The sequence below is a fragment of the Podarcis cretensis genome, assembly GCF_951804945.1.
Source record: "Podarcis cretensis genome assembly, chromosome: 1".
NCBI classification, from domain to species: domain Eukaryota; kingdom Metazoa; phylum Chordata; class Lepidosauria; order Squamata; family Lacertidae; genus Podarcis; species Podarcis cretensis.
Window position 1 is genome coordinate 85501200 of NC_137170.1, and position 26646 is coordinate 85527845.

At 42.9% G+C, this 26646-nt stretch overlaps 2 protein-coding genes across 3 annotated transcripts; one reads left to right on the forward strand and one right to left on the reverse strand.

The window, feature by feature from the left end:
- Positions 1-681: 681 nt before the first annotated feature.
- LOC307215019 (olfactory receptor 5V1-like) lies at positions 682-25194 on the reverse strand (the record flags this gene model as incomplete). Of its 2 annotated transcripts, none has more annotated exons than XM_079974167.1 (2): positions 25176-25194; positions 682-1647 (listed from the first exon to the last, which is right to left on the reverse strand). In XM_079974167.1, exon 2 carries the CDS (start codon positions 1612-1614, stop codon positions 682-684), a length of 933 nt encoding a protein of 310 aa, XP_079830293.1. In that variant the 5' UTR covers positions 1615-1647; positions 25176-25194. The 2 variants fall into 2 exon arrangements, with proteins under 2 accessions (XP_079830293.1, XP_079830292.1); XM_079974166.1 differs by lacking the exon at positions 25176-25194 and adding an exon at positions 3191-3219.
- Positions 21534-22478, forward strand: LOC307214830 (olfactory receptor 5J3-like; the record flags this gene model as incomplete). The annotated part of the gene is made up of 1 exon (XM_079973868.1): positions 21534-22478. One exon carries the CDS (start codon positions 21534-21536, stop codon positions 22476-22478), a length of 945 nt encoding a protein of 314 aa, XP_079829994.1.
- Positions 25195-26646: the final 1452 nt, after the last annotated feature.

Here is a 26646-nt window from a genome sequence, read left to right on the forward strand (position 1 = left end):
AGTATCTCAGAAAACTTTTAAGAATAACTCTCCTATTGCTTTTAAACTCTTCTAAATTCAACCTAGTATTAGTGTGGTGTTTATTATTTTGGTTATTTTTTTAGTAACTGTGCTAATTTCCTTTTGCGGCCATTTTGTGGTGTTTCCTGCTTGGCGGGGGGTTGGACTCGATGGCCCGTGTTGTCTCTTCCAACTCTATGATTCTATGATTCTATGATTCTATGATTCTATAAGCTAGTTGTAATAAAATTTACTTCTGATTTTTCTCTGCTGTCTGTGTTAACCCTTGGGGTGGTAGGCTCTTGTGTGCTTCCAGGTCTCAACATGAAAAGATCCCTAGATTTGAGTGTCAGACTGCATGTGCGAATTGCAGACTTGTGTACAAACTACATACGGTATTTACTCAAATCTAATGCGCCATCGAATCTAATGTGCACCTTAATTTTCACAACATAATATGGCCCAAAAGAAGTGTGCATTAGATTTCAGTAAATATGGTCCTTCATAACAGGTCATTAAATGATAGTATCCCAGTACAGGCTCATAGGAAGGAAGGAAGGAAGGAAGGAAGGAAGGAAGGAAGGAAGGAAGGAAGGAATATTGAGTGACTTTAAGCATAGAAGTACAATGTATTTGAAGGACAATATTCAAGGACAGGGATGATTGAACCCATTAATTTCATTAAAACCTTTTCAGGCAAAATGCTTTGACCAAGGCCCTCTTAACATCCTTATTCCTCAGACTGTAGATCATAGGGTTTAGCATAGGAGTAACAATCCCATACAACATGGAAACAATTCTGTCCTGTTTGGGCGAATAGCTGGAGGTGGGGCGAACATAGGTGGCAATGGTGGTCCCATAAAACAGGAAAACTACAGTCAGATGGGAACCACAGGTAGAAAAGGCTTTGCGCCTTCCCTCAGCAGAGCGCATGCGCAAGATAGTAGAGATGATATAGACATAAGAGATCAGAGTGACCAGGAAAGCACCACCTCCTAAAATGCCAGCCACAAGCAGGAGAACCAGTTCTGGGAGGTAGGTAGAGGAGCAAGAGGCAGCCATTAGTGGTGGGATATCACAGTAATATTGGTTAATTTTATAGGGCTCACAGAAGGATAATGTAAAGGTCAATGAGGTATGAATCATGGAATTGATGAAACCGGTTAGCCAGGTCCCTGCAGTCAGTTGAACACATAGCCTTTTCGTCATGATATTTGTGTAGTGCAAGGGACTGCAGATAGCCACGTAGCGGTCATACGCCATCACTGAGAGCAAGAAGATTTCGGTGCCCACAGCATAAATCAGAAAGAAGAGTTGTAATACACAGCCAACAAATGATATTGTCTTGTCCTCTGACAAGAAGACCTGGAGCATCTTGGGCACTGTCACTGTAGGGCAAAGGACATCCAGGAAAGAGAGGCTGCTAATGAAGAAGTACATGGGGGTCTGGAGGTGACTATCTGTTGCTATTGCCATGAGGATTGATCCATTCCCTGCCAGAGTGATCAAGTAGGTCAGCAGAATTACCACAAAGAGGGCAATTCGCACTTCTGGGAGATCAGAGAGTTCAGTCAAGTCAAAGTCTTTTGCTGCTGTGGTGTTGTCTTTCTGCATTGTCCTCCTAATCAAACTGGTCAGCTAGAATGTCTAAAATACGAAGAAAACAAAGCAAATTTTGTATAAGTACAAATGTTGGTGGAAGGACAATATACAATTGTTTAAGCATCTGACTTTTAATCATAGATGGCCTGATCCTGTTTGTTTCTGAGGAATATCTCTCCTGCACATGTGGCCAATAGATTCCTTTGGTCAATAGAAAAAGCTTTGAAACCACTTTGAGATTAAGAATAAAGAATACCTCATAAAATATAAAACTGAACACAGAATGGAAGAGCATGAGAGACAGCACTATAATCTCTTTTCAAAACTATTCAGGTCTTAACCACAATATTACTGTCAGAAGTTACCATGGAAAGAGTCATTTTCTTGTACCTACTAGGAGAGGGAGGCAGGCATAGTGGCCAACTCCAAAGCATTGCTGGAATTCCCCTGGCAAGGTGGAGAGGAGTGTCTTTCACCCAGTTTCCCTCTCCTTTCCCAGTTTTTTTAAAAGGAATTTTTGATTAATTGACTGACTGATTGGATTGGATTGGCTTTCTATCTAGCCTCTCCTCCAAGAAGCTCAAGGTGACATACATAGTTTTTCTTCTCCCCATCTTCTCCTCACAATCCTGTGAGGTAGATTAGGTTAAGAGACAGTGACTGGCCCAACACCACCCAACCAGTGGTGGAGCTTCATGCTCTGGCACCAGGGAGCAGAGAGCATGCAGGGACGGAGCTGACGCGCATCCCGGGGGCATGGCATGCATCCTGGGGGCGTGGCGCACCACCTGCAGGGGCATAGCGCGCGTTCTGGGGGCGGTGCGCTCCCCACTGGGATCGCGCTGCTGGGGGTGGTGCGCTTCCCCCGCACTCCTCTTCCTCCGCCAGTGCACCCAACGAGCTTCCTGGCTGAGGAATTGAATCCTGGTCGCCCAGCACTCTGATCACCCCACCATATGAGGCATGCCAACATCAGGGCTGCGTACCCTCCCCCACCCCTGCTACATTCTAGGGGCTTGTCAAGGGAATGAGAGGGCTCTGGATCCAATGGTTGCAAAACCTCCCCTTACCATCCCCAGCACAACCCTGGAACACTGGAGGCAGGGCAAAAAGCAGCAACAACAGATCTTAACACTGATGCTGCAGGAAAACCTCCCTCATCAGATCTCCCTCTCCTATGGCGGACCTCTGTCTCCACCCATAGAAAGGAAGATCTGAAGAATCTTATGGCCTCAGGTCAGGGACCCCAAAGACCACAGGATTACAGTCGTAATCAAAATGCCCTACCCCTCAAAATTATACTGCATATACTGCAATGCACACATTGCATTAATTCTGTTCAAAATATGAAGGAGTACCAGAATGATAGATGGTAGTTAAACAGTAAAGCCTAGGAAACATTATACAGTACATGTTAAAAGAAGGAGATTAAGAACTTATAAAACCAAGAAAATGTTCTTATTGGCATATAACAACATTACTCTCCAAGTTTATATTTATCACTTAATAACAAGCATTTGTATGGCAAGACATTTATCTGCCAAAGCTGCAAAACAGTTTAATAAGAGTAAATGGATTTTAAACTTACCTAATGGCAATATATTGCAAAGATGCTATGATTTTTTCCCAAAACAATCACTAAACCTAAGGTATACATTTCCACATAGAAACTCAACTAAGATTATTACTTCCGATCTCTTATATTTAGTTCACTGAATGAATATAATATGCCCATAACTGAAAAACAGCACTATAGACCTAAAGTATTTTGACTACCTAAGATTGAAGACCCAGTAAACTGCATCCACGAGCCATCCTTTATTTCCTTGTGAACTGTAGAACCACAGCAACAAACAAGAAAGTGAAGAATTTATGTGGAGTCAAGAAAAATATCACACAGCAATCTGAAGTAATGCCTAAGAAGCATTGCCTCTGTCATGAGTCAGAAGGACAACATCTTCCCCCCACCCCGCCTTTGCCACAGAGGTGGAGTGGGGGGGGGGGAGATGGCATAAACTCTATCTTGGGACACAGGTCTCGGAGGAATCCTGCAGTTGCTGACTTGAAATCTCAGTTGTGCAAAAGCTCATTGGGCCAAATCCTGTCTGCCAACACACAAGAAAGAAAACTTGAGAAAAACATTACCACGGGTAAACAGATTATATTGATTAAATATACCAAAGTAAAGGATCTACAAACCAACCTAGTTCAATCAGACTAAGCAATTCAAATACACCCAGCTGGGCAGGTGAATTGTAATATATGTGGGGGATTTTATCCTTCCCAGCTCCTGGTCATATTCAAGAGTCACTTACTGCGGCCATACAGAAATGTTTGGAAAGAATCCTCCCTCTCTGCTGCAAACATATTGATGCTCAGACATAGTTCAGACTATGCCAGTAGGACCCTGACCCCCCCCCCTCCGAAGGACATCCCAAGGTATAACCTGTGAAAGATGACTGAAGAGTGCCCTCAACCCAATAATGTCTTAGATATTAAAGCAAGCATGCTTTAATTCCTCTCACCTGCCCATACCAAATGCTACAGGAGGTGATCAGCTCCCACTTGTTCATTTCCAGGGAAACACACAAGAGCTCAAACAGAGAGCTCTTTGCAGATCCTCCAAGAACATGTTCTGACCTGAAAGATGAACCCCATCACCCTTAAATAATTTCCATGCGATTATCAGGGACTGGGCAGAGGAGGAGGAGGATGTCGGCATGCAGAGGGTCTCAAGGCCAGCTGGCTAGACCCAGCTGGGTCATCTCCTTCCAGCCGTCCCACTGCGAAGACCCATCGGCCTCTGGTCCAACATAAATCAGCGACCCAAGCTTCAAAAAGCCAGAGCACACCATATCAGCAGAGCAAACTGCGCACACAGAATAGGCGTGAGGCTTGTGGAAGCATACTACAACTATGGATTTATTTATTTTTAACATAATTTTTATTGAATTTTCCATATTTCATTCCATAATACATATCCAGAGCTTACATTATTACTCAAAAAGCGAAGCAACCTCCTTCCCTCCCACTTTTCTGACTTTCCTATACCTTTAACATATTTATCACATTTCCATAATCACTTCTTTACCTTATATAATCATTTAAAAATCACACTCTCATTTGTAAATTAGCTCTTTCTTTCCTCATTACCAAATGTTTCATGTTAAGGCTACAAACATCTTCAGATGTTTACAGTTTTCTTTCAAATAATATATAAATTTGCTCCAAACCTCTCTCATCAGGTCGGTTCCTGACTTTCCCTGTCAACTTCGCCAACTCCACAAATTCTACCATTTTTATCTGCCAGTCATCTAGGGTGGGGAGTTCTTGCTGTTTCCATCTCTGGGCCAGGAGGATTTTTGCTGCCATTGTGGCATACATCAATAAGTTTACATCTTTTTTGTGGATTTCCTCATCAATTAACCCTAATAAGAATACTTCTGGTTTTTTACTGAAATTATAATTCAATACCTTTTTAATTCATTATAGATAATGTCCCAGAAGGTTTTAACTTTAGGGCAAGTACACCACATATCTCCCTACATTTCCAACATGATTTATCCTGACTTCTATACATTTTGGCAAGTTTACTTGGTGTGATGTACCAACGATACATCATCTTCATTAGATTTTCTTTAAGTGCCACACACGCCGTGAATTTGATTGTTTTATTCCACATTACCTCCCACAAAATTGATGTTATGCCCCAGATCCTGTGCCCATCTTATCATCACGCTCTTCACCTCCTCATCCTTTGTATTCCATTCTAATAATACCTTACACATTTTTTATATCATTTTCTTTTTGCTACTCAACAGTTTTGTCTCTATTTTTGATTGAATATTACTAAATCCAGTACTTTTGTGGTCTTTCCTCAAGATATCTTGTAGTTGGTGGTACTGTAACCAATAGGTTAATTTCCCTCTTAACTCTTCAAATGTTTTTAACTTTAATTTGCCATCTACTTCCACCACTAAATCTCTATATGTCGCCCATTCCTTTCTCATGTTTTTTTCTTTTTTACTACAAATGCCTCCAATGGTGAGATGCACCACGGAGTTTTGCGTTCTAACAAATTTTTGTGTCTTATCCATACCTCATACAAAGATTTCCTAATAATATGGTGAATAATAATAATAATAATAATAATAATAATACATTTTATTTATATCCCGCCCTCCCCAGCCGAAGCCGGGCTCAGGGCAGCTAACAACAATAAAACAGTACAAAAGTACAGCACAAACAACACTCTAAAATCATTCATTATAAAATTAATTCAAATCAAGCCACTGGCAACCATTGGGCCAGAGCTCCGCAAAGATTGCCGAGGGAGGGAGTCAGGCTGTGCCCTGGCCAAAGGCCTGGTGGAACAGCTCTGTCTTGCAGGCCCTGTGGAAAGATGTCAAGTCCCACAGGGCCCTAGTCTCTTGTGACATGTACTTTTACCTTTTCGTACCACAAATAGGCGTGCCACCCAAATCTATTATCAAATCCCTCTAGATCTAATATCTCCTCATTAACCAATGCCATCCATTCCCGCAACCAACAAAAACAAGATGACTCATAATAAATTTTTAAATCTGGCTGGGAGAATCCACCTTTCTTTAACATCTGTCAAAATTTTGTACTTAATCCTAGGCTTCTTCCCCAGCCAGATAAATTTAGAAATTTGTTTTCGCCAGATATCAAATTGCTTCGTTCCACATATAATGGGAATGGTCTGGAATAAAAATAACAGTTTCGGGAGCACATTCATATTAATAGTGACGATTCTGCCCATCAACAATAGTTTCATTCTGGTCCAAATTTCTAGGTCTTGCTTAATCTCGTTCCATACCTTTTCATAATTATCTTTGTATACAGATAGGTAGCCGTGTTGGTCTGCCATAGTCAAAACAAAATAAAAAAATTCCTTCCAGTAGCACCTTAAAGACCAACTAAGTTAGTTCTTGGTATGAGCTTTCGTGTGCATGCACACTTCTTCAGATACCTGCTACTGGAAGGAATTTTTTTATTTTGTTTTATCTTTGTATAAATTGATGTTTTTAGTCGTAAGCCACACACCCAAATCTTTTACTTTTTTTGCTCTTATTAATCCTGTTTTCGTTTGTAACTCTTCTGTTTCTTTACTATCTATATTTTTTGTTAATAGTTTCGTTTTAGTTTTATTAAGTTTGAATCCTGCAAGTTGACCATATTCTTCTATCTTTTCCATTGCTTCAATTGCACTGTTTGTTGGTTGTTCCAGCGCCAACACTACGTCATCTGCAAAGGCTTTATATTTATACTCTTTGGAGCCAATTTCAATACCCTTTATTCCTTTTGTTTCATCCATTTTTTTCAACAAAACTTCTAAAGTTGTTATGAATAATAGTGGCAATAACGGACACCCCTGCCTCGTCCCCTTCATTATCTCAATTCTTTGCGTAAGAGTATTATTAATTACAAGTCTAGCATATTGTTCAGAATAGATAGATTTAATTCCATTTATAAATTTCGTTCCCATATCCATGATTTCTAAATTCCTTTTCATGAAGTGCCAAGACACATTATCGAATGCCTTCTCAGCGTCCAGGAACATTAACACTGCTTGTTTATCCCTTCTGGCATCCAAGAGTTTGATTATGTCAATGATGTTTCCAACATTATCTTTCAGTTGACAGCCAGGCACAAAGCTGGTTTGATTTTTCCCAATTCTCTCTCCTAATATTTGTTTATATCTGTTAGGGAACTGCCATCGGCTCAGGGGCGAGAGGGGAAAAGGCGGATGGATTACAGAGAGCCCCCAAAGATCGTGAGAAGCAGCACTTCCTCAGCAGAGGAAGGAAGCCACGCCTCTAGTGGGGAGGAGATGCAGGGCTCGGAGGATGCAAGGCGGGGAGGATGCAAGGACACCTTGCCTGAGCAAAGTGGGGAGGAGGGAGGTCCCCCGTTACCCAAGCCTTCCTTGTGCAGAGAGGGGAGGCGCAGACTGGGGGTCAAGAAACTACTCTGCTGGGGAAGATTTAAGGACCGCCCACTCTCAGATTCTGCCAGTGAATGAGCAAGACATGGAATAGAGGCGCTCTGCACTGCAAAGGTGGTTTTGTTGTTGTTGTTTTTTGCACTAATAAGAAAGCTTTAGAACAGACTAGTGACACATATGGCCTGATTGCTCTCGAGCAACCACCCTATACCCTTAACAATATTGATTAGCTAAAATACTAGCAAATAATTTATAGTCTGCCACAACTGGACCTGATGGTCAGGGGTCCCTTTACCTTTAATTTATAGTCATTGTTTAGGAGAGATATTGGCCTATAATTTTTAACTTGAGTCGGATCTGTGTCTGGTTTTAGGAAGCAAGATGATATGAGCTTCTCTCCTGGTCTCCGGAACTTTATTCCCTTCTAAAATACTATTCATCACTTCCACTAAAGGTGCAGACAATTATTCCGAGCATTTCTTATCACATTTGGCTGTCAGGCCATCTGGGCCTGGTGCCTTACCAATTGCTGCTTGTTTTATTGCCATTTTTATTTCTTCTATTGTTATATTTGTGTTGAGTTGAGTTTTTTCCTCATTTCCTTCAGTCTATTCTGTTCCAAATATTCTTCAACTTTCCCTTCATCTTCTTTTTCTTTTTTGAATAGTTGTTTATAGTGCCTCTGAAAGCTTTTTCTAATTTCATCTGGATTTTCGATTTAATCATAAATCAGGACAAAGAAACATGTCGTCTCTCTCTTTGTCTTCACAGAGAGACAGAGAAAAGCAAAAGCTATAAACACAACGGAAGTTCCCAGCAGACTGTGCTGGTATGTAAGCAGACATGTGACACGCAACAGTTCCATGTCTGCTCCTTAAGGCGGAATGGAAATCTCAACAGAGGAATGGTGGAGACTGCCTCCCCATCCTGACCCTTCTAGGGAGGAGGAGGAAGAAGACATTATATATTTACAACAGGGATTTGAGGGAGTCACAGCTCAGAGGCAGATGAGGGGGAAAGCTGGGAAATAATGGGAGAGCCAGAGCAGCAGCTGGCTGACACGTTGTCATTAGAAAACATTCCAGAACCCGGCAAGCCTTAAAAGTAGGAGAGCAAAGAGCTCAAAGACAAAGGGCACTTAGCAGCACCCATAGAGGAGGTGATGATGATGGTGATAAATAAGGAATGGGAGAAACGGAAAGTGGAGACTCACTCAGGACAATGCCTTTATCCAAAAGGCTGGGTTCTATAGCCTCCCAGTGTAAATTTTGAAATAAAAAAGGTCTGTAAGAAACTTTTCCTTGTCTTTATACTTTCCTGTGCAACCAGCCGGGAGCTGCTGACAGCATCCTGACAGCTATCTTCATTTGCCTCCTACCCAGAATCCTCCTGGGATGGCGGTCTCCACCACTCCTCATCTGGCCAGTCCCTGGCAGTCAACTATGCTCTGGCAGGGGTGCCAACTTGAATAAAATATTGTGGGGGCCCAGGTAAAACTCACCCCACAAAATTGATCAAATGACACAGTGCACAAACACCATTTGAATGGAAATGCCCATCAACTTTGTGGGGGTCTGGCCCCCTCATATATTTTATTATGGGGGCCAAAGCCCCCACTGCCCCTAGGAGTTGACTCTTATGTGCTCTGGTAACCTTTAGGCTAGATAACTGCAATGTGTTATATATGAGGCTGCCTCTGAAGACAGTTCTGAAACTTCAGCTTGCGCAGTGTTCAGTGGCCAGAGGCCAGGTTGCCCGCCAGGACAATATGGTTTGAGCATATAACACCAATCCTGTCCTGATTGCACTGGCTGCTAATGGGCTCAAATCAAAGTGCTGGTTTTGACCTATACAGCCTTAAATGGCTCAGGACTGTAATACCTCAAGGACTGCCTCTCCCCATATGAACCAACCCGGACCTGAGATCATTATCTGAGGCCTTCTTTGTGTGCCTCCTCCACAAGATGTCTGGAGGGTGGCAACTGAGAATGGGCCTTTTCTGTGGTGGCTCCCCGTTTGTGAAATACTCTCTCCAAGGAGAGTAGATATTGTTAGGTGCCAGGTGAAAACATTCCTCTTCTCCCAAACTTTCTCCCAAACCTTTGGCTAATTAGACTATTAAACCTATTAAACTGTGAGATGTATTGTTTAGTTTGTTATTGTGCTATGTATTTTTGTATTTTTATACTGTAAACCACCATGTGATTCACAGATTAAGGGAAGTATAGAAATTTAATTAATAAATAATAAATAAATTCAGTTAAGCCTGCCCAGCCCCACTCCCTTTTATTTTTAAGGGGAAAGGGTTATATGAACCATTCCAATAGACATTCCATTGCTGGCTTGCTAGCAGTGACATTACAAGGGGAAACCCAAGCCCTTTGCCCTTTGTGTTGGGCATTGCATCTCCTATCCCTTTGCCTCCCTATTTTAACATTTTTCTGTGTACCTGTTATTCTATTCTATTCTATTCTATTCTATTCTATTCTATTCTATTCTATTCTATTCTATGCTTACAGGGCAGCTGGGCACATTGCAAAGTGCCTTACAATTGAGCCACTCATCATCTTAATTTGCCCAGAAGCATATATACATCTAAATTAGCATAAACAAAACTTATGTCATGTGATAATCTCTAATGAAAAATGGAACATGCTTTTTCGTGGGGGATCTTTTAAAACAGTTTTGGCTCAATTAAACAGCAGGCGGCCACACACCCCAGCCATCCTGATTGGTCAGCCAGGGGGCGTGAGATGGCAGGGAGTCCCAATGAGGCGGGCAGCATCCCTCCACCCACAGCCGGGTCACCAGGAGGCCCACAGGTCCTCCTGCAATGCTGCCCCCCAGGGAAGGGGAGCAAACTTTTTGAAACTTACATAGGTGGCATCTTTCCCCCTTGCAAATATCCCACATGATGCCGGGGGCAACATCAGCCTGCTGGAGGGGAGTTTACATACATATATGGTGGTTTTGCAAATCTGTTCACCCATGTTAGGCTTTGGTATTCAAATAATTGAGTTTAATATACAAAGCAGGCCTGCAAACTTCCCCTCAGCTTACTTTACTTGGAATAAAGGACATGTCTACTCCACCAATTGTTCATAAAGTACTTTTAACGTTCCTCCTTGTGGCGGCATGTATGAAAATACCCATGCAATGGCACACTACCTTGGGCTTGAACATTGAAGCGTAGTACTCCAGAGCATGGACAAGAGCCCTGGCTGAGAAGACATAACAGATTCATGTGACCAAAGGGAATTCTAACCCCCATCAGTTCTATAAAGTGTGGCAACCATTTTTGGATTACATGCATCAAGAAGATTGTGCTTATAAACCTCTAGAGAACTCGTGGCAATATGTGGGCGGGGGTGGGGGGGAATTGGAGTGAACTATAAGAATTTGATTTGATATTTTTAAGAAAAGCGATTGATGTGTTGAGAGCTGAGTTGTTTTCTGTGTGATGTGAAAAAGGAAAATTATTTTAAAAAAAATAATAAATCATGCATAGAGGGACCATCCTGGTGAGAATATGAACTAGTCCATTTTATCTGGTGTGATTAGCTTACAGGGACAGAACCATGCTGTGGGAAAGTAGGGGGCAGATCTGGGCAAGATAAGGAGGAGGAATCATGGGTCATTTTTGTCATGATGCACAGGCATGCCAAGGTGTGATGTCCAAACCAGCATTCGTTCCAGAGAACCTGCATCTGCCTTTCTCTAATTTAAAGTAATGTCTTTGAAACAGAGTTGAATTTTAACAAGGCACAGAGGAGCCAATTTGCCAGAACTTTCAGACTTCTCGCATAAGTTACATAATGGCAGGCTGGCAAGCGATAACTTTTTAATCATGCCCTCGAGGGCTTATTAGTATAGCTGGGAGTTGACACGGTTGCCGGAGATATGAGTCAATTACCTTAAACTGATCACCTCAAATCCAGAGGCAGAAGCACTCAAAGGGGAAAACCCCTGGAGTTTTCATTTTTGTTTTCTTGCCAGAGTTGGGACCATTAGGCTGAAGCAGTGCACACAATCTCCATGGTGCATGTCTTTGTTCCCAAGAAAGGAGCAAGAATTGCCTACAGAAAATTCCCTAGGAGAGATTGGTAAGGGGAAGAAAAACTACTTGTATGATCTCCAGCTCCGAGACTACACAGAACATTAATCATGCACTTCTATCTTCTATTCTATTATATGTGACAGAGTAAATCACCTCTGAGTATGAGTACCATTCTGGTTAGCCACACGCCCCCATCTTCCCAGTCTGGGCCTGCCATTTGTCCTATCCCCTGCTGACCCCACAGGGAAAAAACACAGAACATAGAGTTTAAACTGAGAGTTGCTTATAGAAATCAGCTATATGCAAATCAAAGCATGGTGTATTTGCTAGAACACAGCAGAAGTTATGGGAAAGGGACATTAATTCATCCTACTGTAAACTGAAACTTCAGCCATGAGTTCCTCAGACTCAGGGCAAAGCCCACTCCAATGGCAAACATTTCCCCATTCCTGTAGGAAAGGCATTCTCCATCCACAGGAAATTTGAGTTGTGGCAAGGCCACCCTCCCATTACGCAGGCTGAGGTAGGCCATATTCACACCATATATTTAAAACAGTATGATATCACTTTAAAGTGTCATAATAATAATTATTATTTATTCCCCAGCCACTCTGGGTGACTTCCAACAGAATATTAAAATACAATAGTCTATTAAACATTAAAAGCTTCCCTAAACAGGGCTGCCTTCAGATGTCTTCTAAAAGTCAGGTACAGTCATACCTCGAGTTGAATGTGCTTCAGGTTGAGCGCTTTCGGGTTGTGCTCCACGGCAACTCAGAAGTAATGGAGCGCGTTACTTCTGGGTTTCGACTGCTCGCGCATGCGCAGACGCTCAAAATGACGTCACGCGCATACGCAGAAGCAGCAAAACACGACCCACACGCGCGCAGACGCACCGGCACATCTTACGTTCTGTTCAAGATACGAACGGGGCTCCAGAACAGATCCCGTTCGCATCCTGAGGTACCACTGTAGTTGTTTTTCTCTTTGACATCTGGTGGGAGGGCATGCCACAACCGAGATGGCCCTCTGCCTAGTTCCCTGTAACTTGGCTTCTCACAGCGAGGGAACTGCCAGAAGGCCCTCGGCACTGGACCTCAGTGTTCGGGCAGAATGATGTGAGTGAAGACGCACCTTCAGGTATACTGGATTGAGGCCGTTGGGGGCTTTAAAGGTCAGCACCAACACTTTGAATTGTGCTCGGAAATGTACTGGGAGCCAATGTAGGTCTTTCAAGACCGGTGTTATGTAGTCTCGGCGGCCGCTCCCAGTCACTAGTCTAGTTGCCACATTCTGGAACAGTTGTAGTTTCTGGGTCACCTTCAAAGGTAGCCCCACATAGAGCACATTGCAGTAGTTCAAGCAAGACTACTTGGATTCCCCCAAATAATCCTAGGAACTGTAGCTGAGAGATGCTAGGAGAGTCCTATTCCCCTCAAAGAGCTACAATTTCCAGAGCTACCTGTGAAGAGGGATTGATAAACCACGCTGGGAACTATAGCTTGTTGGTGGAGTAGGGGGTCTCCTAATAAGGCTCAATGAGCTTAACAAATGACAGCTCCCAAAATTATTTAAGGGAAGCCTTGGTTTCATAGTGCATTAAATGTATGGTGTGAATGTCGCTTCAGATCGCTGATATTTGGCAGGGGGAAGGAGTTGTGGCAAAGTGTTGGAGGATGAAGGTTGTGGGTCTGCCCTGCCTTGAACAAGCCTGCTGCCCTCTGGTAAACAGAAAATGAATTCCTCTTGCCAGGATGGCCCATCCAGTTTCATCGCCTGAAAAAAGATCTCTATGAGATCCCACGAGCAGGAGTGGAGGAAGGGGGGGTGTGGGTGCAGGCCGCCCTGGGTGTCACCACTGAGGAGGGTGACAAAATGCCGAGCAGCACTCACCGTGGGGCCTGCAGCGCACCCAAGCCACGCGTCTCTCCTGGGAGAGACGCAGCGGCTTGGGCGCACACAGGCTCCGCACTGCCCAAACGGTCTGCCCGCTGCCTCCCCCCCAGCTGTAGGGCAGCGGAGTGGGAGGAGGCAGGCAGACTCCAAAGGCCTCACGGTTTGCCCCGCCCCTATGGACTGCTCGCCCCACCCCTGGGCACACCGCCCCAGGTGTCCGAGCAGCTTCCTCCACCGCTGCCCACCAGATCTCGACAGAAGCTGCATCCACCACAGCCACAACAGCCACACAACCACAGCAGTGACAGGGGTGGGTCTATGGAGGCACAGCTTCCTGGGATTCCAGACCCTCCAAGTGTCCCTATTTTCCAGTGACAATCCCGGATTTACAGAATCCATCCTGGTTTCTGATTTGAATGTCCTACTTTTCCATAGAATGTCCCTATTTTCATCAGAGAAATGTTGGAGTGTATGGAGTTAAGCGACTCCTGAGCCAAGGAGATAAGTAACTATACAACCTTTAGAAGACACCTGAACGCAGCCCAGTATAGGGATGTTTCTTCATATATAATGTTTTCTTATTTTTTCTTATATGTTGGAAGCCACCCAGAGTGGCTGGGGCAACCACAGTCAGATTGGTGGGGTATAAATATTATTATTATTATTATTATTATTATTATTATTATTATTATTATTATTATTTCCTTTTTAGCACCATTGGAGGTGTCTTCATGTTTTATAGGCCCATGCTTTAAGCCAAGGTTGGCGGTAGTAGTGGACTGTGGCCTTCTTGATGTTGTTGGGACTCCCAACTCCCATCAGCCTCAGCCAGCATGGCCAATGGTCAGGGGCTGATGGGAGCTTGTAGCCCAGCAACATTTACAGGGCCATAAGTACCCCATCCCTGGCTTAGATCCTGCTCCTTTGGAGTTGCCTGGCTCAAGTTCCTAAGGCTCTATGCTGTTTCTCAAGTCTCCATCATTATACACTGGTGCCTCGGGTTACAGACGCTTCAGGTTACATACGCTTTAGGTTACAGACTCCGCTAACCCAGAAATAGTACCTCGGGTTAAGAACTTTGCTTCAGGATGAGAACAGAAATCGTGCGGCGGCAGCGGGAGGCCCCATTAGCTAAAGTGGTACCTCAGGTTAAGAACAGTTTCAGGTTAAGAACGGATCTCCAAAACAAATTAAGTTCTTAACCCGAGGTACCACTGTACAAGGTGCTTTACAGTGCAACAAAACCAACAGAGACATGTCCCTGACCCAAATTTTGTAAGAAGGGAAAGGAGAGGAGGAGTGGAGTGCCTGGAGGAAAGAGGACCAAAAATAATAGGAGACAAATATGTGTAAATGCAGCTGCACCTATTTAGCTCAGATAAAAAGTGAAACCGAAAGGGCATCACAGAACAAAAAGGCTTTGAAAAAAGAAGCTTGGAGGAACAACTATTGTATATCACTAGCTTAGAGTTCAGAAACAATAGCTTGAATCTCCTATATTGTGAATAACATTGCACAGACGGCTATAGATGGATCTTTGGTGACATCTAGCGGCTAGTTTAAAAAATGTATTCATTCAGTCTTTTCAAACCAAAGGAATGGGAAGTTTTTCAATTCTAGGCCCATTTAGATTTTAAAGGATCAAGTACCAGGTAAAGAAACTATGTGGACGTTATACACGACGGTATTCTGCTTCTCTATCCATTACTAATAAAAGATGCAATACCCCACATTACTATTGATGAGTGCTGACAATCCACATGCTGCCGCGCTTGCCACTCAACCATACCCTAGTCATGAGTTAGGCTTCCTCTTGCCTTCAGACTTTTTGTTAAGTATCTTTCCGTAAGAGCAACCCCTCAAATTGATAATCCCGTCATCCCACACACACAACTGATGCAATAATATTAGATTAGATGGCACAGCTTCTGTTGGCTTCTGGCTCTTTATTAGCTGATCTTCCAATGGTTATGCATTTTTCAGGGCCATATCTCCATATGCAAAAGGTGGAGACACATAGAAAGTTGGTGGTGCATGCAGACTGCTGCACGTCATTAACTGGAGCTATTACTGATGCTGCCCATTCGCACTGTGGTTGCATACTACCATTATCAGCATGAAAAAAGGTTTGCATCTTTGACAAGTCACCACTTTTTAACATCAAATTTTATTTTATTTTTATTTTATTATTATACCTCTATATTGCCCTTCATCATAAGATCTCAGGGCGGCTCACAAGATAAAAATACAAGGTAAAAACTTTATTGGCTGAGAACCAAGTTTTGAAATAAAACAAAACAGACTCATCAGAATGGTATGCAGAACAAGCTGGTGCCTCTGTGGTGTATCTTCCAATAGCAGGTTATATGAAATAGTGTTCCAGGTTCTGCAACAACATAATCTTCGAGATCTTTTAATGGCAATTGTCCCTTTTAATTGCCCTCTGCTGCTCCTACTTGGTTTGGTTTGGTTTCCAGACCCAACTTCTGTTTATCCATAACCGGGGGGCAGGGAGGACCTGGTATAAGACAGAGATCATCTCAATAACAAGGCTTTTAATGCAAGATAAATTATCCATTGCACATCATTTTGAATTGGTTGTATTAAACAAACAAACCAGATACTTGTGGTTGAAACTGGCAGAAGATGTCAAAAGTATTTGAAATATTAATTAGTGAGTTATTGATCTGAAACATAAGTGCTGATTTGAGAAGCTGGAGAAAATGAGAGCTGTACTGGACAGTTGGTACAAGATTGGCTTTTGGACTGTCTTGAAAGAGCAGGAATGGACAAGTTGACAGATTTGGTTTATAAGACAAATGGTATCCTCTGTAATACAAAATTTGCTGAGAGGTGGTCATGTTTTATAAATTATTGCATTACAAATATGGGAGGCATAAGGCATGAAATAAATTTATTTTCGTAAATAATGTTTGATGTAACTGTGAACTGCATGGCTTATGAATAAGGTGGAAGCTTTTTAAAGTTTGCTTAAGTTTTCCTCTTTCCATCAAACCTCTCTCTCTGTTTCATATCAATGTATTATATTGATTTTCAAAAGTGTACAACAAAGAGTAAAGAATAACAAAGTAGCAAATGCAGGCCTCTCATTGTTTTCCCTGTTGAATAAAGTACATAAAGGAGGTACATAAAGCAGCGGGCAGGTAAGCAAAGAAGTCTCTCCAAAAGCAAGCATACAGAGCAGGTGGCTTTTGAGCACCAGAAGAAGAGTTAGTGTCTGCAAGGAAGGGAAATCAAACAGTTTCAGCTGTATCAGGTTTGACATTGCCTTTGGCCAGCCTTAAATTATGAGTTAGCTTTATATGAGCAATGTGTTATACATAAGGCTGCCTCTGAAGACTGTTCGGAAACATCAGCTAGTGCAGAATTCAACAGCCAGGTTGCTCACTGGAGCAAGATGGTTTGAGCATATTGCACTGATCTTGGTCCAACTGCACTGACTACCAATTAGTTTCTGGGCCCAATTCAAAGTGCTGGTTTTGACCTATAAAGCCTTAAACGGCTCAGGACCACAATACCTCAAGGACCATCTCTCTCCATATGAACCTACCCAGACCCTGAGATCATCTTTTGAGGCCCTTCTTTGTGTGCCTCCTCCTTGAGAGGTGCAGAGGGTGGCAACACGAGAATAGGCCTTCTCTGCAGAGGCTCCCCGTCTGTGGAATGCTCCCCCCAGGGAAGTTCGCCTGGCACCTTCATTGCACACCTTTAGGTGCCAGCAGGGCCGGATTTAGGTCCTAATGAGGTCCTAAGCTACTAAAGGTAATGGGGCCCTTTATATGTCCAGCTATCCTTTGTCAACAACAAATTGTCACTGTTTTTTGTGTTGAATATATTTTTGGACCTAATAGGTATTTAAAGCCATTTTCACATAACAAAATATGTTGAACTGAAATACAATTAAGAAGAAGGATATTAAATGTCAAATACTATTAAGAAGTATATTAACAGTGAAATAATTATTAAGTTCTAACTGTGTGTAGGTTTTATTTTATTTGTTTTTTTTTATCTTATATTTTGGAAATGTACATCCAGGGTTTTTTTTTCCTTTAATTTTTTTGGGGGGCCCCAAGAGAGTGGGGTCCTAAGCTATAGCTTGTTGAGCTTATACAGAAATCCAGCACTGGGCGCCAGGCAAAACATTCATTTTTAACCAGGCCTTTGGTTGGTCTGTTTGACATCTTATACCCTTTTAAAATGTGGCTCTTTTCTGGGGGAGGGGGGTTATTGGGGGGTGTTGTTTTTATTCTGATTATATATGTTGTGATCTTTTTTGTGAACCGCCCCGAGACCTCCGGGTATAGGACAGTATAAGAATTCAATACATGAAATAAATAAATAAATAAATAAATAAATAAATAAGCTTCTCCATCAGAGCTGAAAAGCAGAGACAACTATTCCCAGTCAGCAAAAGGAAAAGTCAAAAGCCTCCTGCCGCAGTCATTCTAGCAGCAACCAAAAGGAAGACACTGAGAGCTGTGTGAAGTAGCTTAGGACCAGTAAAGAGAGACAGCAGGGCTAAGGAGGGAGACTTGGGGACTGGTGATTTTAGAAATACAGTTAAATACAATATCCTAGAGTTGGGCCGCATAAGGGAGTAAGATCCCTGGGAGAGCAGCCTCTCCAGCAATTTGAGGATAGAGATGAGGTCCTATAGCTCAACTTCACTGGAGTAAGATGCCAGCAATGGATAACCTTCAGTGCAGCTTCCCGTCCTGTTGCTAAACTAGCCTCAAACGGTGCCAGCGTTCTTCCTCAAAGGCCTATGGAAGTTGGTGGTGGAATTCCACTTCTTAGCAAAGCTGTGGAATTGAAAGCCCTGAAGCCAGTGGTTCTTTGGATCAGTCAGGGAAGTCAACAGCTAGGCAGGAGTTTTTGGCTTCTCATTTACAGACAAGGCACAGAGACATGGGATCCCGGCACCTTCCCACTTCAGAAAATGCCTGTACCACTCAGGCTGGGAGAACCACAGATGATCCAGATGAGGGTGTTGGGGGGGGGGCAAAGGAAACAAGTGAACCCGGCTTCCCCTCCACACCTGCAGCATAGAAAGCAAAAGGAAATTCCCCAGATGCTGAAGGAATTGGTGAGATGGAAGAATGAAAGGTAGCGCTGGTGTCCTCTAGGATTCCATTGAGAGCCAAGAGACATTTGTACTGTGACTAATAATTTGCAATAATTGGTGAAGCTGACAAGCCTTGCAATATAGTCTGAGATTCAGAACACCCATTCCTCCCTCTTTTGCTGTCTTATAAAGTGAGGCTCAGTTAAACCCCTTCCCATTTCTCTCACGGAGAAGACTACTGCCACTACTGTAATAAGGTAAGGGGAAGCATAACTGGAAGGATCTAGAACAGATAGAACAATCTCAGTAGGGACAACATCTTGATGGCCAAAATGTGCCTTAGCCAAGAGAGCAAAAGAGGACCATAGTTCCACCACATAACACGTGCCAGGTCTTTGGTCTTCAAGACTCCTAAATATTTCTTTTTAATGCCTCCCAGAGGGTGAAGTTGGCCTCTGTTGCTAAGGAAACCTGGTCATGCTAATTGATGTTGAGGCATGTAAGTTGTAGTTTGGTATAATTGACCTCTAAACCTTCAACTTTTAAAATTTACGTAGTTCCTCTTTCAAAGGTGCAATTCCTCCAGCAGGGTCTGATAAACTTCCCTCTTCTTTTGTCTCATTTTTCTTTAGATTCTGAAGGCAAGGAACTCTTCTTTTTATTTTTGTACAGTGCCTGGTGCAAAGTAGGGAATTAGAGGTGGTGATTATGATGGTATATTGATTCCTTTCTTTTGACAGGAAACTACTTTCACTTCAGAAATCCACCACTACAATTTTGCAAGGGGGGGTGGGGAGAGAACCAACACCTGGCTTTGCAGAGTGAGCGGTGCCACTATAAACTGCTGCACTGCTGGTATATATAGTAAGTTATAATGAGCTGATTAGAAATTACTCAGTTGCCATCTTGAAGTGAAGAAAAACATTTTGCTTTCAAACAAGGTTTGCCTAACTTGAATCCAAGCTCCCTTTTGGGTTGGAGAATGAAGAACAACATGCACCTTGCAGATTCTGAGTCTGCTCAATAGAAGTCACCAGAAATTAACAAGTTATGGAATATGAAAAAGTTATGGTAGCTTTTACCATTGTAAAATTTTGAGGCAGATGCTTCTTAGAACTGTTGTGTGGTATATAGAGGAACAAAGAGATCTAAGGTAATGAACAAGTTCATCAGTAACAGGTAGGATGGTCACTGCAAAATAAAGAACTGAATGTTAATTATCTTTTGTTGCATTACAGACCTGAGCTTTCAGAATCAAGGTATATATCATAAGATACTTGGGGGACAGGGAGATGATTCCAGATTAACATTCAAACAACAGAACATTTGCAACAAGAATTAGAAACCAAGGTGTTCCTTCATTTTAGAGTCTACACCCCATAAACTACCTATTCTGGGACAATTGAGTCTTCTGTCTGTTCATGGGAAAGACAAGCCCTGGTCTTCATGCCAAAGCAGAACAAGCTTCTAAAGACTGTTTTTCACTAATGAAGCCCCTTATCACTGATCCTGTTGCAGAATGAAAGGTGAGCCTGCTCGCTTCATTTTCAGCGTATGTTATTTGAACTGCTGTAGTGCCATGACTAAAAAACTTGGTTCACATGTTACACTGAACAAAGGTAGAAGCTGACTTCACACACGAACAAGTATTTGTGTGAAAGTATTTGTTGATTTGTAGAAGAAGAAGAAGAGTTTGGATTGGATATCCTGCTTTATCACTACCCAAAGGAGTATTAAGGCGGATAACATTCTCCTTTCCCTTCCTCCCCCACAACAAACACTCTGTGAGGTGAGTGGGGCTGAGAGACTTCAGAGAAGAGTGACTAGCCCAAGGTCACCCAGCAGCTGCATGTGGAGGAGCGGAGACACGAACCCGGTTCCCCAGATTATGAGTCCACCGCTCTTAACCACTACACCACACTGGCTACTATAATTTATTATATATTATTATATAACTTATTATAATTTTTATTATTATGTATAACTCAGCTATTCTGTACACAGGTACACAAGCTGTACACTTGTTGAGAATTACATGCAAATAATTGTACACCTCAACTGTTGTGTACATGGGTACTACACAGACTGCACGGTCATTAAATGTGAGATGTAAACATCCCTTATGAAACCAAGTTATGAATCAGGAAGTCCCCAGTTCAAATCTCAACCTTCCTATGAAGTCACTAGGTGCAAACTACTGTCTGTCAACTGCAGTCGTCCACATCTGCAATATGAGAGATAATTATACCGACTTACCTTATGCAGTTGTTGTAACGATTATAAATAGACAGTTGTCAGGATTGTAGATAGATGATACATGTGGAATGCTTTGAACACTTGCAAATGATTTATTTATTTATTTATTTATTTATTTATTTATTTATTTATTTATTTTTGTTGATTACATTTGTATACTGCCCTTCATCCAAAGATCTCAGGGTGGTTCATAGCATACAAATTCAAGATAAAAACACAAAATACATAATAAAAACGGTGGGGATGGGACCAAAAGCAACCCTCTGGACTTGCAGTCCCTCCTCAGCCACATCCCCTCATCCCAGGATACCTCCCTCATTGGCCCTGCTTTGCACCCTCCTTGAGTTGTTTTGCCTGGCTGGAATGTGCCCTCGAACTCTAATAATTTGTCTTGCTTGGATGGATGGATGGATGGATGGATGGATGGATGGATGGATGGATGGAAAGAGGGGTCTGTAAGCATGTGTCTGCCCTGGACACCACAGGCATGTGGTCCCTGGAAGGTTACGCAGAAGTGAATGTGGTCCTCAGACTGAAAATGATGCCCTGTCCCTGCAGTAGGACATTCATGTAGAGCTTCTTTTCTAAGTATGATTCACCAAAACATTTGTAGTAATAAGAACTGACTGATACAATTCCCCCCTCTGTTATTTAGCAGATATCAGAATATGGAAGCAGCTGTAGAGGGAAACTGCACCGTGGTGACTGAGTTCATTCTCCTGGGATTCTCTGAAGGTCCGGAACTGCAGCTGCCCTTGTTTATGGTGTTCCTCGTGATCTACATCATCACCCTAATGGGGAATCTGGGGATGATCATGTTAATCAGGGTCAACACCCGGCTTCACACTCCCATGTATTTCTTCCTATGCAACTTGTCCGCTGTTGATATCTGTTACTCATCAGTCATCACGCCAAGGATGCTGATGAACCTTCTAGCACAAAGCAAATTGATTTCCTTCAATGCATGTTTTGCTCAACTTTACTTTTTTGTGGCCTGGGTGTGCACTGAGTGTTTCTTGCTGGCCAGCATGGCATATGACCGTTACATGGCCATCTGTAGCCCATTGCTATATTCCGCAGTTATGTCGCAGAGAATCTGCATCCTGTTGGTTGCTGGCTCGTGCTTCATCGGCTTCACAAATGCCATGGTAACGGTATGTTTTTTAAGCAGGTTGCCATTCTGTGGCTCTAACATCATCAGACACTTCTTCTGCGACACTCCTCCCCTATTAACGCTGTCCTCCGACAGCCATGTCACAGAAATGATCATTTCCTCCCTTGCTGGCTTCACTACCATTGGATCCTTGTTCATCATTGTCTTCTCTTACGTATTCATTCTGGCTGCCATCCTGAAGATCCGATCAGCTCAAGGCAGACACAAGGCCTTCTCCACCTGCACCTCTCACCTTACAGCCGTCACGGTCTTCTACGGGACTCTGATATTCACATATCTGCGTCCCAATACAAGCTACTCGTTGGGTCGGGACCAAGTGGCTTCCGTGTTCTACACAGTGGTGGTCCCAATGTTGAATCCTCTAATCTACAGCCTCAGGAACAAGGAAGTGAAGGAAGCTTTCAGGCAATCCGTGAGGATGAAAATGTTTTTGCAATGAATGCAAAAACAATTTAGGGCAATTCCTTGAGGAGGCCAACAGAAATGAAACAGAATTCTGTGAAAGCTTCTGAGCATATGTACACATACCCCTCAAACGCTTTATCAGACAAGATGTTAAAAAACACACGCTTGCACACCTTTCTGTTGGCTTAGTAAAGGAATTTCCCTAATATGCATTTGGAATTTTTGTTATGAGCCAACAAAGAGAGGGGAGTGGTTGTGGGCGGGAGCCCGAACACCGCTCCTAGCATCCATCCAACCAGGTGCATCGGGGGGGCGTGTCCAGCAGCCTTTATGCTGCAGCGCCAGCCTCTCCCTGGCCTCATTTCTCGTCGTCGTCCTATGCGAGTCACCCACCCTCCACTCCCTTTGAGTTAGGGCTTAGGTCATTGGCCTTGCTATGGACCTTAGGTTGGTCGCCCCAGTTGCCCGGGGGGGCTGGTAGGAGTTTTTCCATTTGGCATTAGGCTTTTTGGTTTTTTCGCCTACCTCGTAGCAATCGTCACAACTTTTTGTGGTATTGGTGGGTAGGTTAGGCATTGGAATAATGTGTTGTGGTGTGTCGAAGTGCTAGGTGTGGCCATCGCCTATGCCTTCAATTTTTAAGGGTATTCCGTTAAAGGAATCTGGCGGTCGTGTATTCTGTCCGATGCCTGCTTGGCGGGAGGCCATGGAACGACCCTCGGTGACATCAGGGGTGAGCCTATAGTTGGATTAGCATCAACAGGTGATGAACCACTGGTGAATAAACCAACTTGTTTCGCGATCCAATGCCTAAGCCAATACCTTTTCATTGCTGTAATCAATAAAGTTGTGGCCTTTTCTAGCCCATTAACCTTATATCACGTGTCCCTGTGTCTTTATTTCACTTTGCAGGGGTCGGGTCCTCGAACCACAACCTTTACTCGGGGGTTTAAAAGAATTTTGTAATTTAAATAGTAATAATCATGTAACAAAATAATCATAAAACAATAAATGGAACAACTCAAAAATCTTCCCTATGTGGGTTCCAATCTGAATTAACATAGACCTTGTACACTGCTGTGGATGACAAAAGCTAATCTATGCATGGCAAAACATATATGTTACCTCCATTGAGTTGTCTTCACTGAAATAACTAAAACATCCTTAGCCACCCAATTCTATTCAATTATGGCTCAATTAAAGCAATAGCCTTTTCTTTTACTACAAGTATTACATTAGTTCAGCTAAAGCAACTGTGCTATCACCACCTATTAGTTTGATTTGAATGGTCACTAGGTTTACCTTGTGTGTGTTTGCATTTAAATGCCACAAAAACAAATTTCATGGTCTTTTGGTTCTTCTGTTTGCACATATGTGTGTACCAGTTAAGGGTAACATTTCATGCATCTGATGGTGCAGTAAAGTCATTACACAAAAGTTTCTGCCACAATCAATCTCATAAGTGCCACGAGATCTTTCGTAGTTTTACCTACAAAGGTGGCTCCTCTGTTGAGAAATGTAATGCAAGCATGCATGCATTCATTCCATTTAAAGACCTTCCTTCATTGATAACAATATAGCAGGCATGTCCAACTCCCAAGAGACTGTGATCTACTCCCAGTAAAAAAAAATGGCAGTGATCTACCCATTGGGGAGGATTGCACAGAGTTTTTTAACTTTTCCCCATAACTTTTTGTACATGATAAGGATCCCACAATCTACCAGGATCAGCCAGGGATCTACCGGTAGATTGCGATCTACTGGTTGCACATCCCTGAAAGACAGCATCTGCCTCAGAGCTGGATCTCAGTGTCCGGGCTGAATGATGGGGGTGGAGACGCTCCTTCAGGTATACAGAGGTATAACCTGAAACTGTTCTTAACCTGAACACTTTAGCTAATGGGGCCTACTGCTGCCGCTGTGCTGCCACTGCACAATTTATGTTCTCATCCTGAAGCAAAGTTCTTAACCCGAGGTAATATTTCTGGGTTAGCGAAGTCTGTAACCTGAAGCGTATGTAACCTGAAGCGTATGTAACCTGAGGTACCACTGTACTGGGGTTGTGTTACTGCCCCCAGGTGAATGTGATGGGAGGAGTGGATGTCCACTTGAGTTATTGATACTTCACCAATAGGAACTCAATGGCTGGAGAGCAGAAGCTGCTGTCAGACTGAGAGTCCGTTTTGAGCCAAGGTCAGCCAATCAGCTTCATGGCTGAATAGGGATTTGAACCACTAAGCTCTCAAACCGTTATATCATTCTGTCTCTTTTTATCTCGACTGCTTCCATTTGGGGGCAACCATCACTAAGGCTACAAGTTGTACATTAGTGTACCAGAGCTATGCCCCACTGGAGGAGGAAGACCTTGATTCATACAGATTAAGGCATATTCTATATTTCTTGCAAATCCTCCCACCCATTTTACCTGTGGATGGGAAAGATGGGGGGAAATGGGACTGATGCAATCACATCTAGCTTGATCCTGACTTCAGTACATCAGTAGAGCTCACATGAGGGTGTCTCAAAGGACCATCAAGTCCCAAAGAACCTGAGCCCACACACTTTGCAGCTTAGTCAGTCGTCTTCAGTTAATTGGTGAAATGTTTTTATTTTAAAAATGATGGAGAACAGCATAGAAAACTGTGGCCTACTTAACTGAAATAGAAATCAGCATTATTCTTTTTCATCCTGGCAATGTTCTCCTGAATAGTACCATTAGGAACTGAAATACCTCAATGTTTTCATTCTTCAGGGAAACGGAAGAGCCAGCCTTTGCGGAGCCATGTGAAGCATAGTAAGTCTGACTCATCTGTACAGTTTCTTGCAGCATTATGTAGACAAAAGGCCTGAGGCTCACACTGTTGTTGAGGCACTCAAAACTAGCAATAACCAACAGATAGATGCCAGTTAAAATGTGAGGAGAAAATTGTGACAAACTTACTTGAAGGCTGAAGGGAGGGGGGGGAGGTCTTTACCATCCTCCTGAAAGGACCAAGAGATGGATCTGATGGACTTTAGATGGAAGAGAATTTCATAATAGAGGAACGACCATGAAGATGGCTTTGTTACCTTACAGGTCAGCCTAACCTATGCATCTTTTGGTGGCTCATTGATATACTTCAGTATACAGAGAGGTACATAAGGGAAGCCCCTCTTAATGTTCCACCCCTGTGAGCTACATGGTTGATAATGACCCATAGGCAGACCTTCTTTGTGGAGGCTCCTGGTTCCGAAATTTGGTGGGTACCCACATTGCTGGCCTTTAGACTCCATCCAGGTGAGATCTTGACTGTTTGTTCTGGCATTTCAGCAAAAATGCTGATGTTTGTGGTATTTCTGTTGTGTGTTCTGGTGGGATTTCTCTAATACGTGGTTTTAAATTGAGAGTTGTTGATATGCATTTGTTAAAGCAAACATAGAAGGTTAAAAAAATCACTTTGCTATGTGAGTAAATCGCCCTCTTTTAAAATGTGTAAAATAGCCAAGCTAGTTTTTTAAACAGACAACTTTGCCTTAGTTTGGGTTTACACAATCATTGTGTGCACTGTTAGTTTTAAGTAAAAGCAATCCTGACCTTCAGCCTTCTCTCTGCTACTCCTTGCCTCTCTGCATCTGCTGCCTGAGATGGCTGGCTCATTCTGTTGCTGTGCTTACTGGGAGGGAGAGGCAGTGGGGGGTGTCTGCACAATGCAGACACAGAAGCAGAAGTGCCACATTGACTCTGCTGTTGTGTTCGCACTGCAGCAGCCTCCCCACCATCATACCCCTTCCTCTCTCCCTTCCAGTAAGCACAGCAATGTGGCAGGTGGGAGAACAGGCATGTAGCACTCTCCACCAGGCCCCCCTGTCCTGGAGAAAAAAATTGCTGGAACACTTGACTCCTTCCTTCCCTCCCTCCCCCCCCCTTTTTTCCCCCTTTTTCCCCCCTTTCTTTTTTTTAATTTTGCATTCAAGATGCACATTTGTCTGAAACTTGAGTTAAGAGTTCCTGGGAGGAATGCAATGTAGCACTATGTGCAGCTGCAGAAGTGACAGATGTTGGTATGCATGTTTTAATGGCAATCATATTTGTTGGAATCAGCCTCTTGACTTCATTCAGGACTTTTACTACTCCTGGCTTGTTCTCTCCACCTTTTTTTCCCTTTCTGCTTCTATCATTTTTACCAGACCAAGTAAGAGCTGTTCCAAATATTAGCAATGAC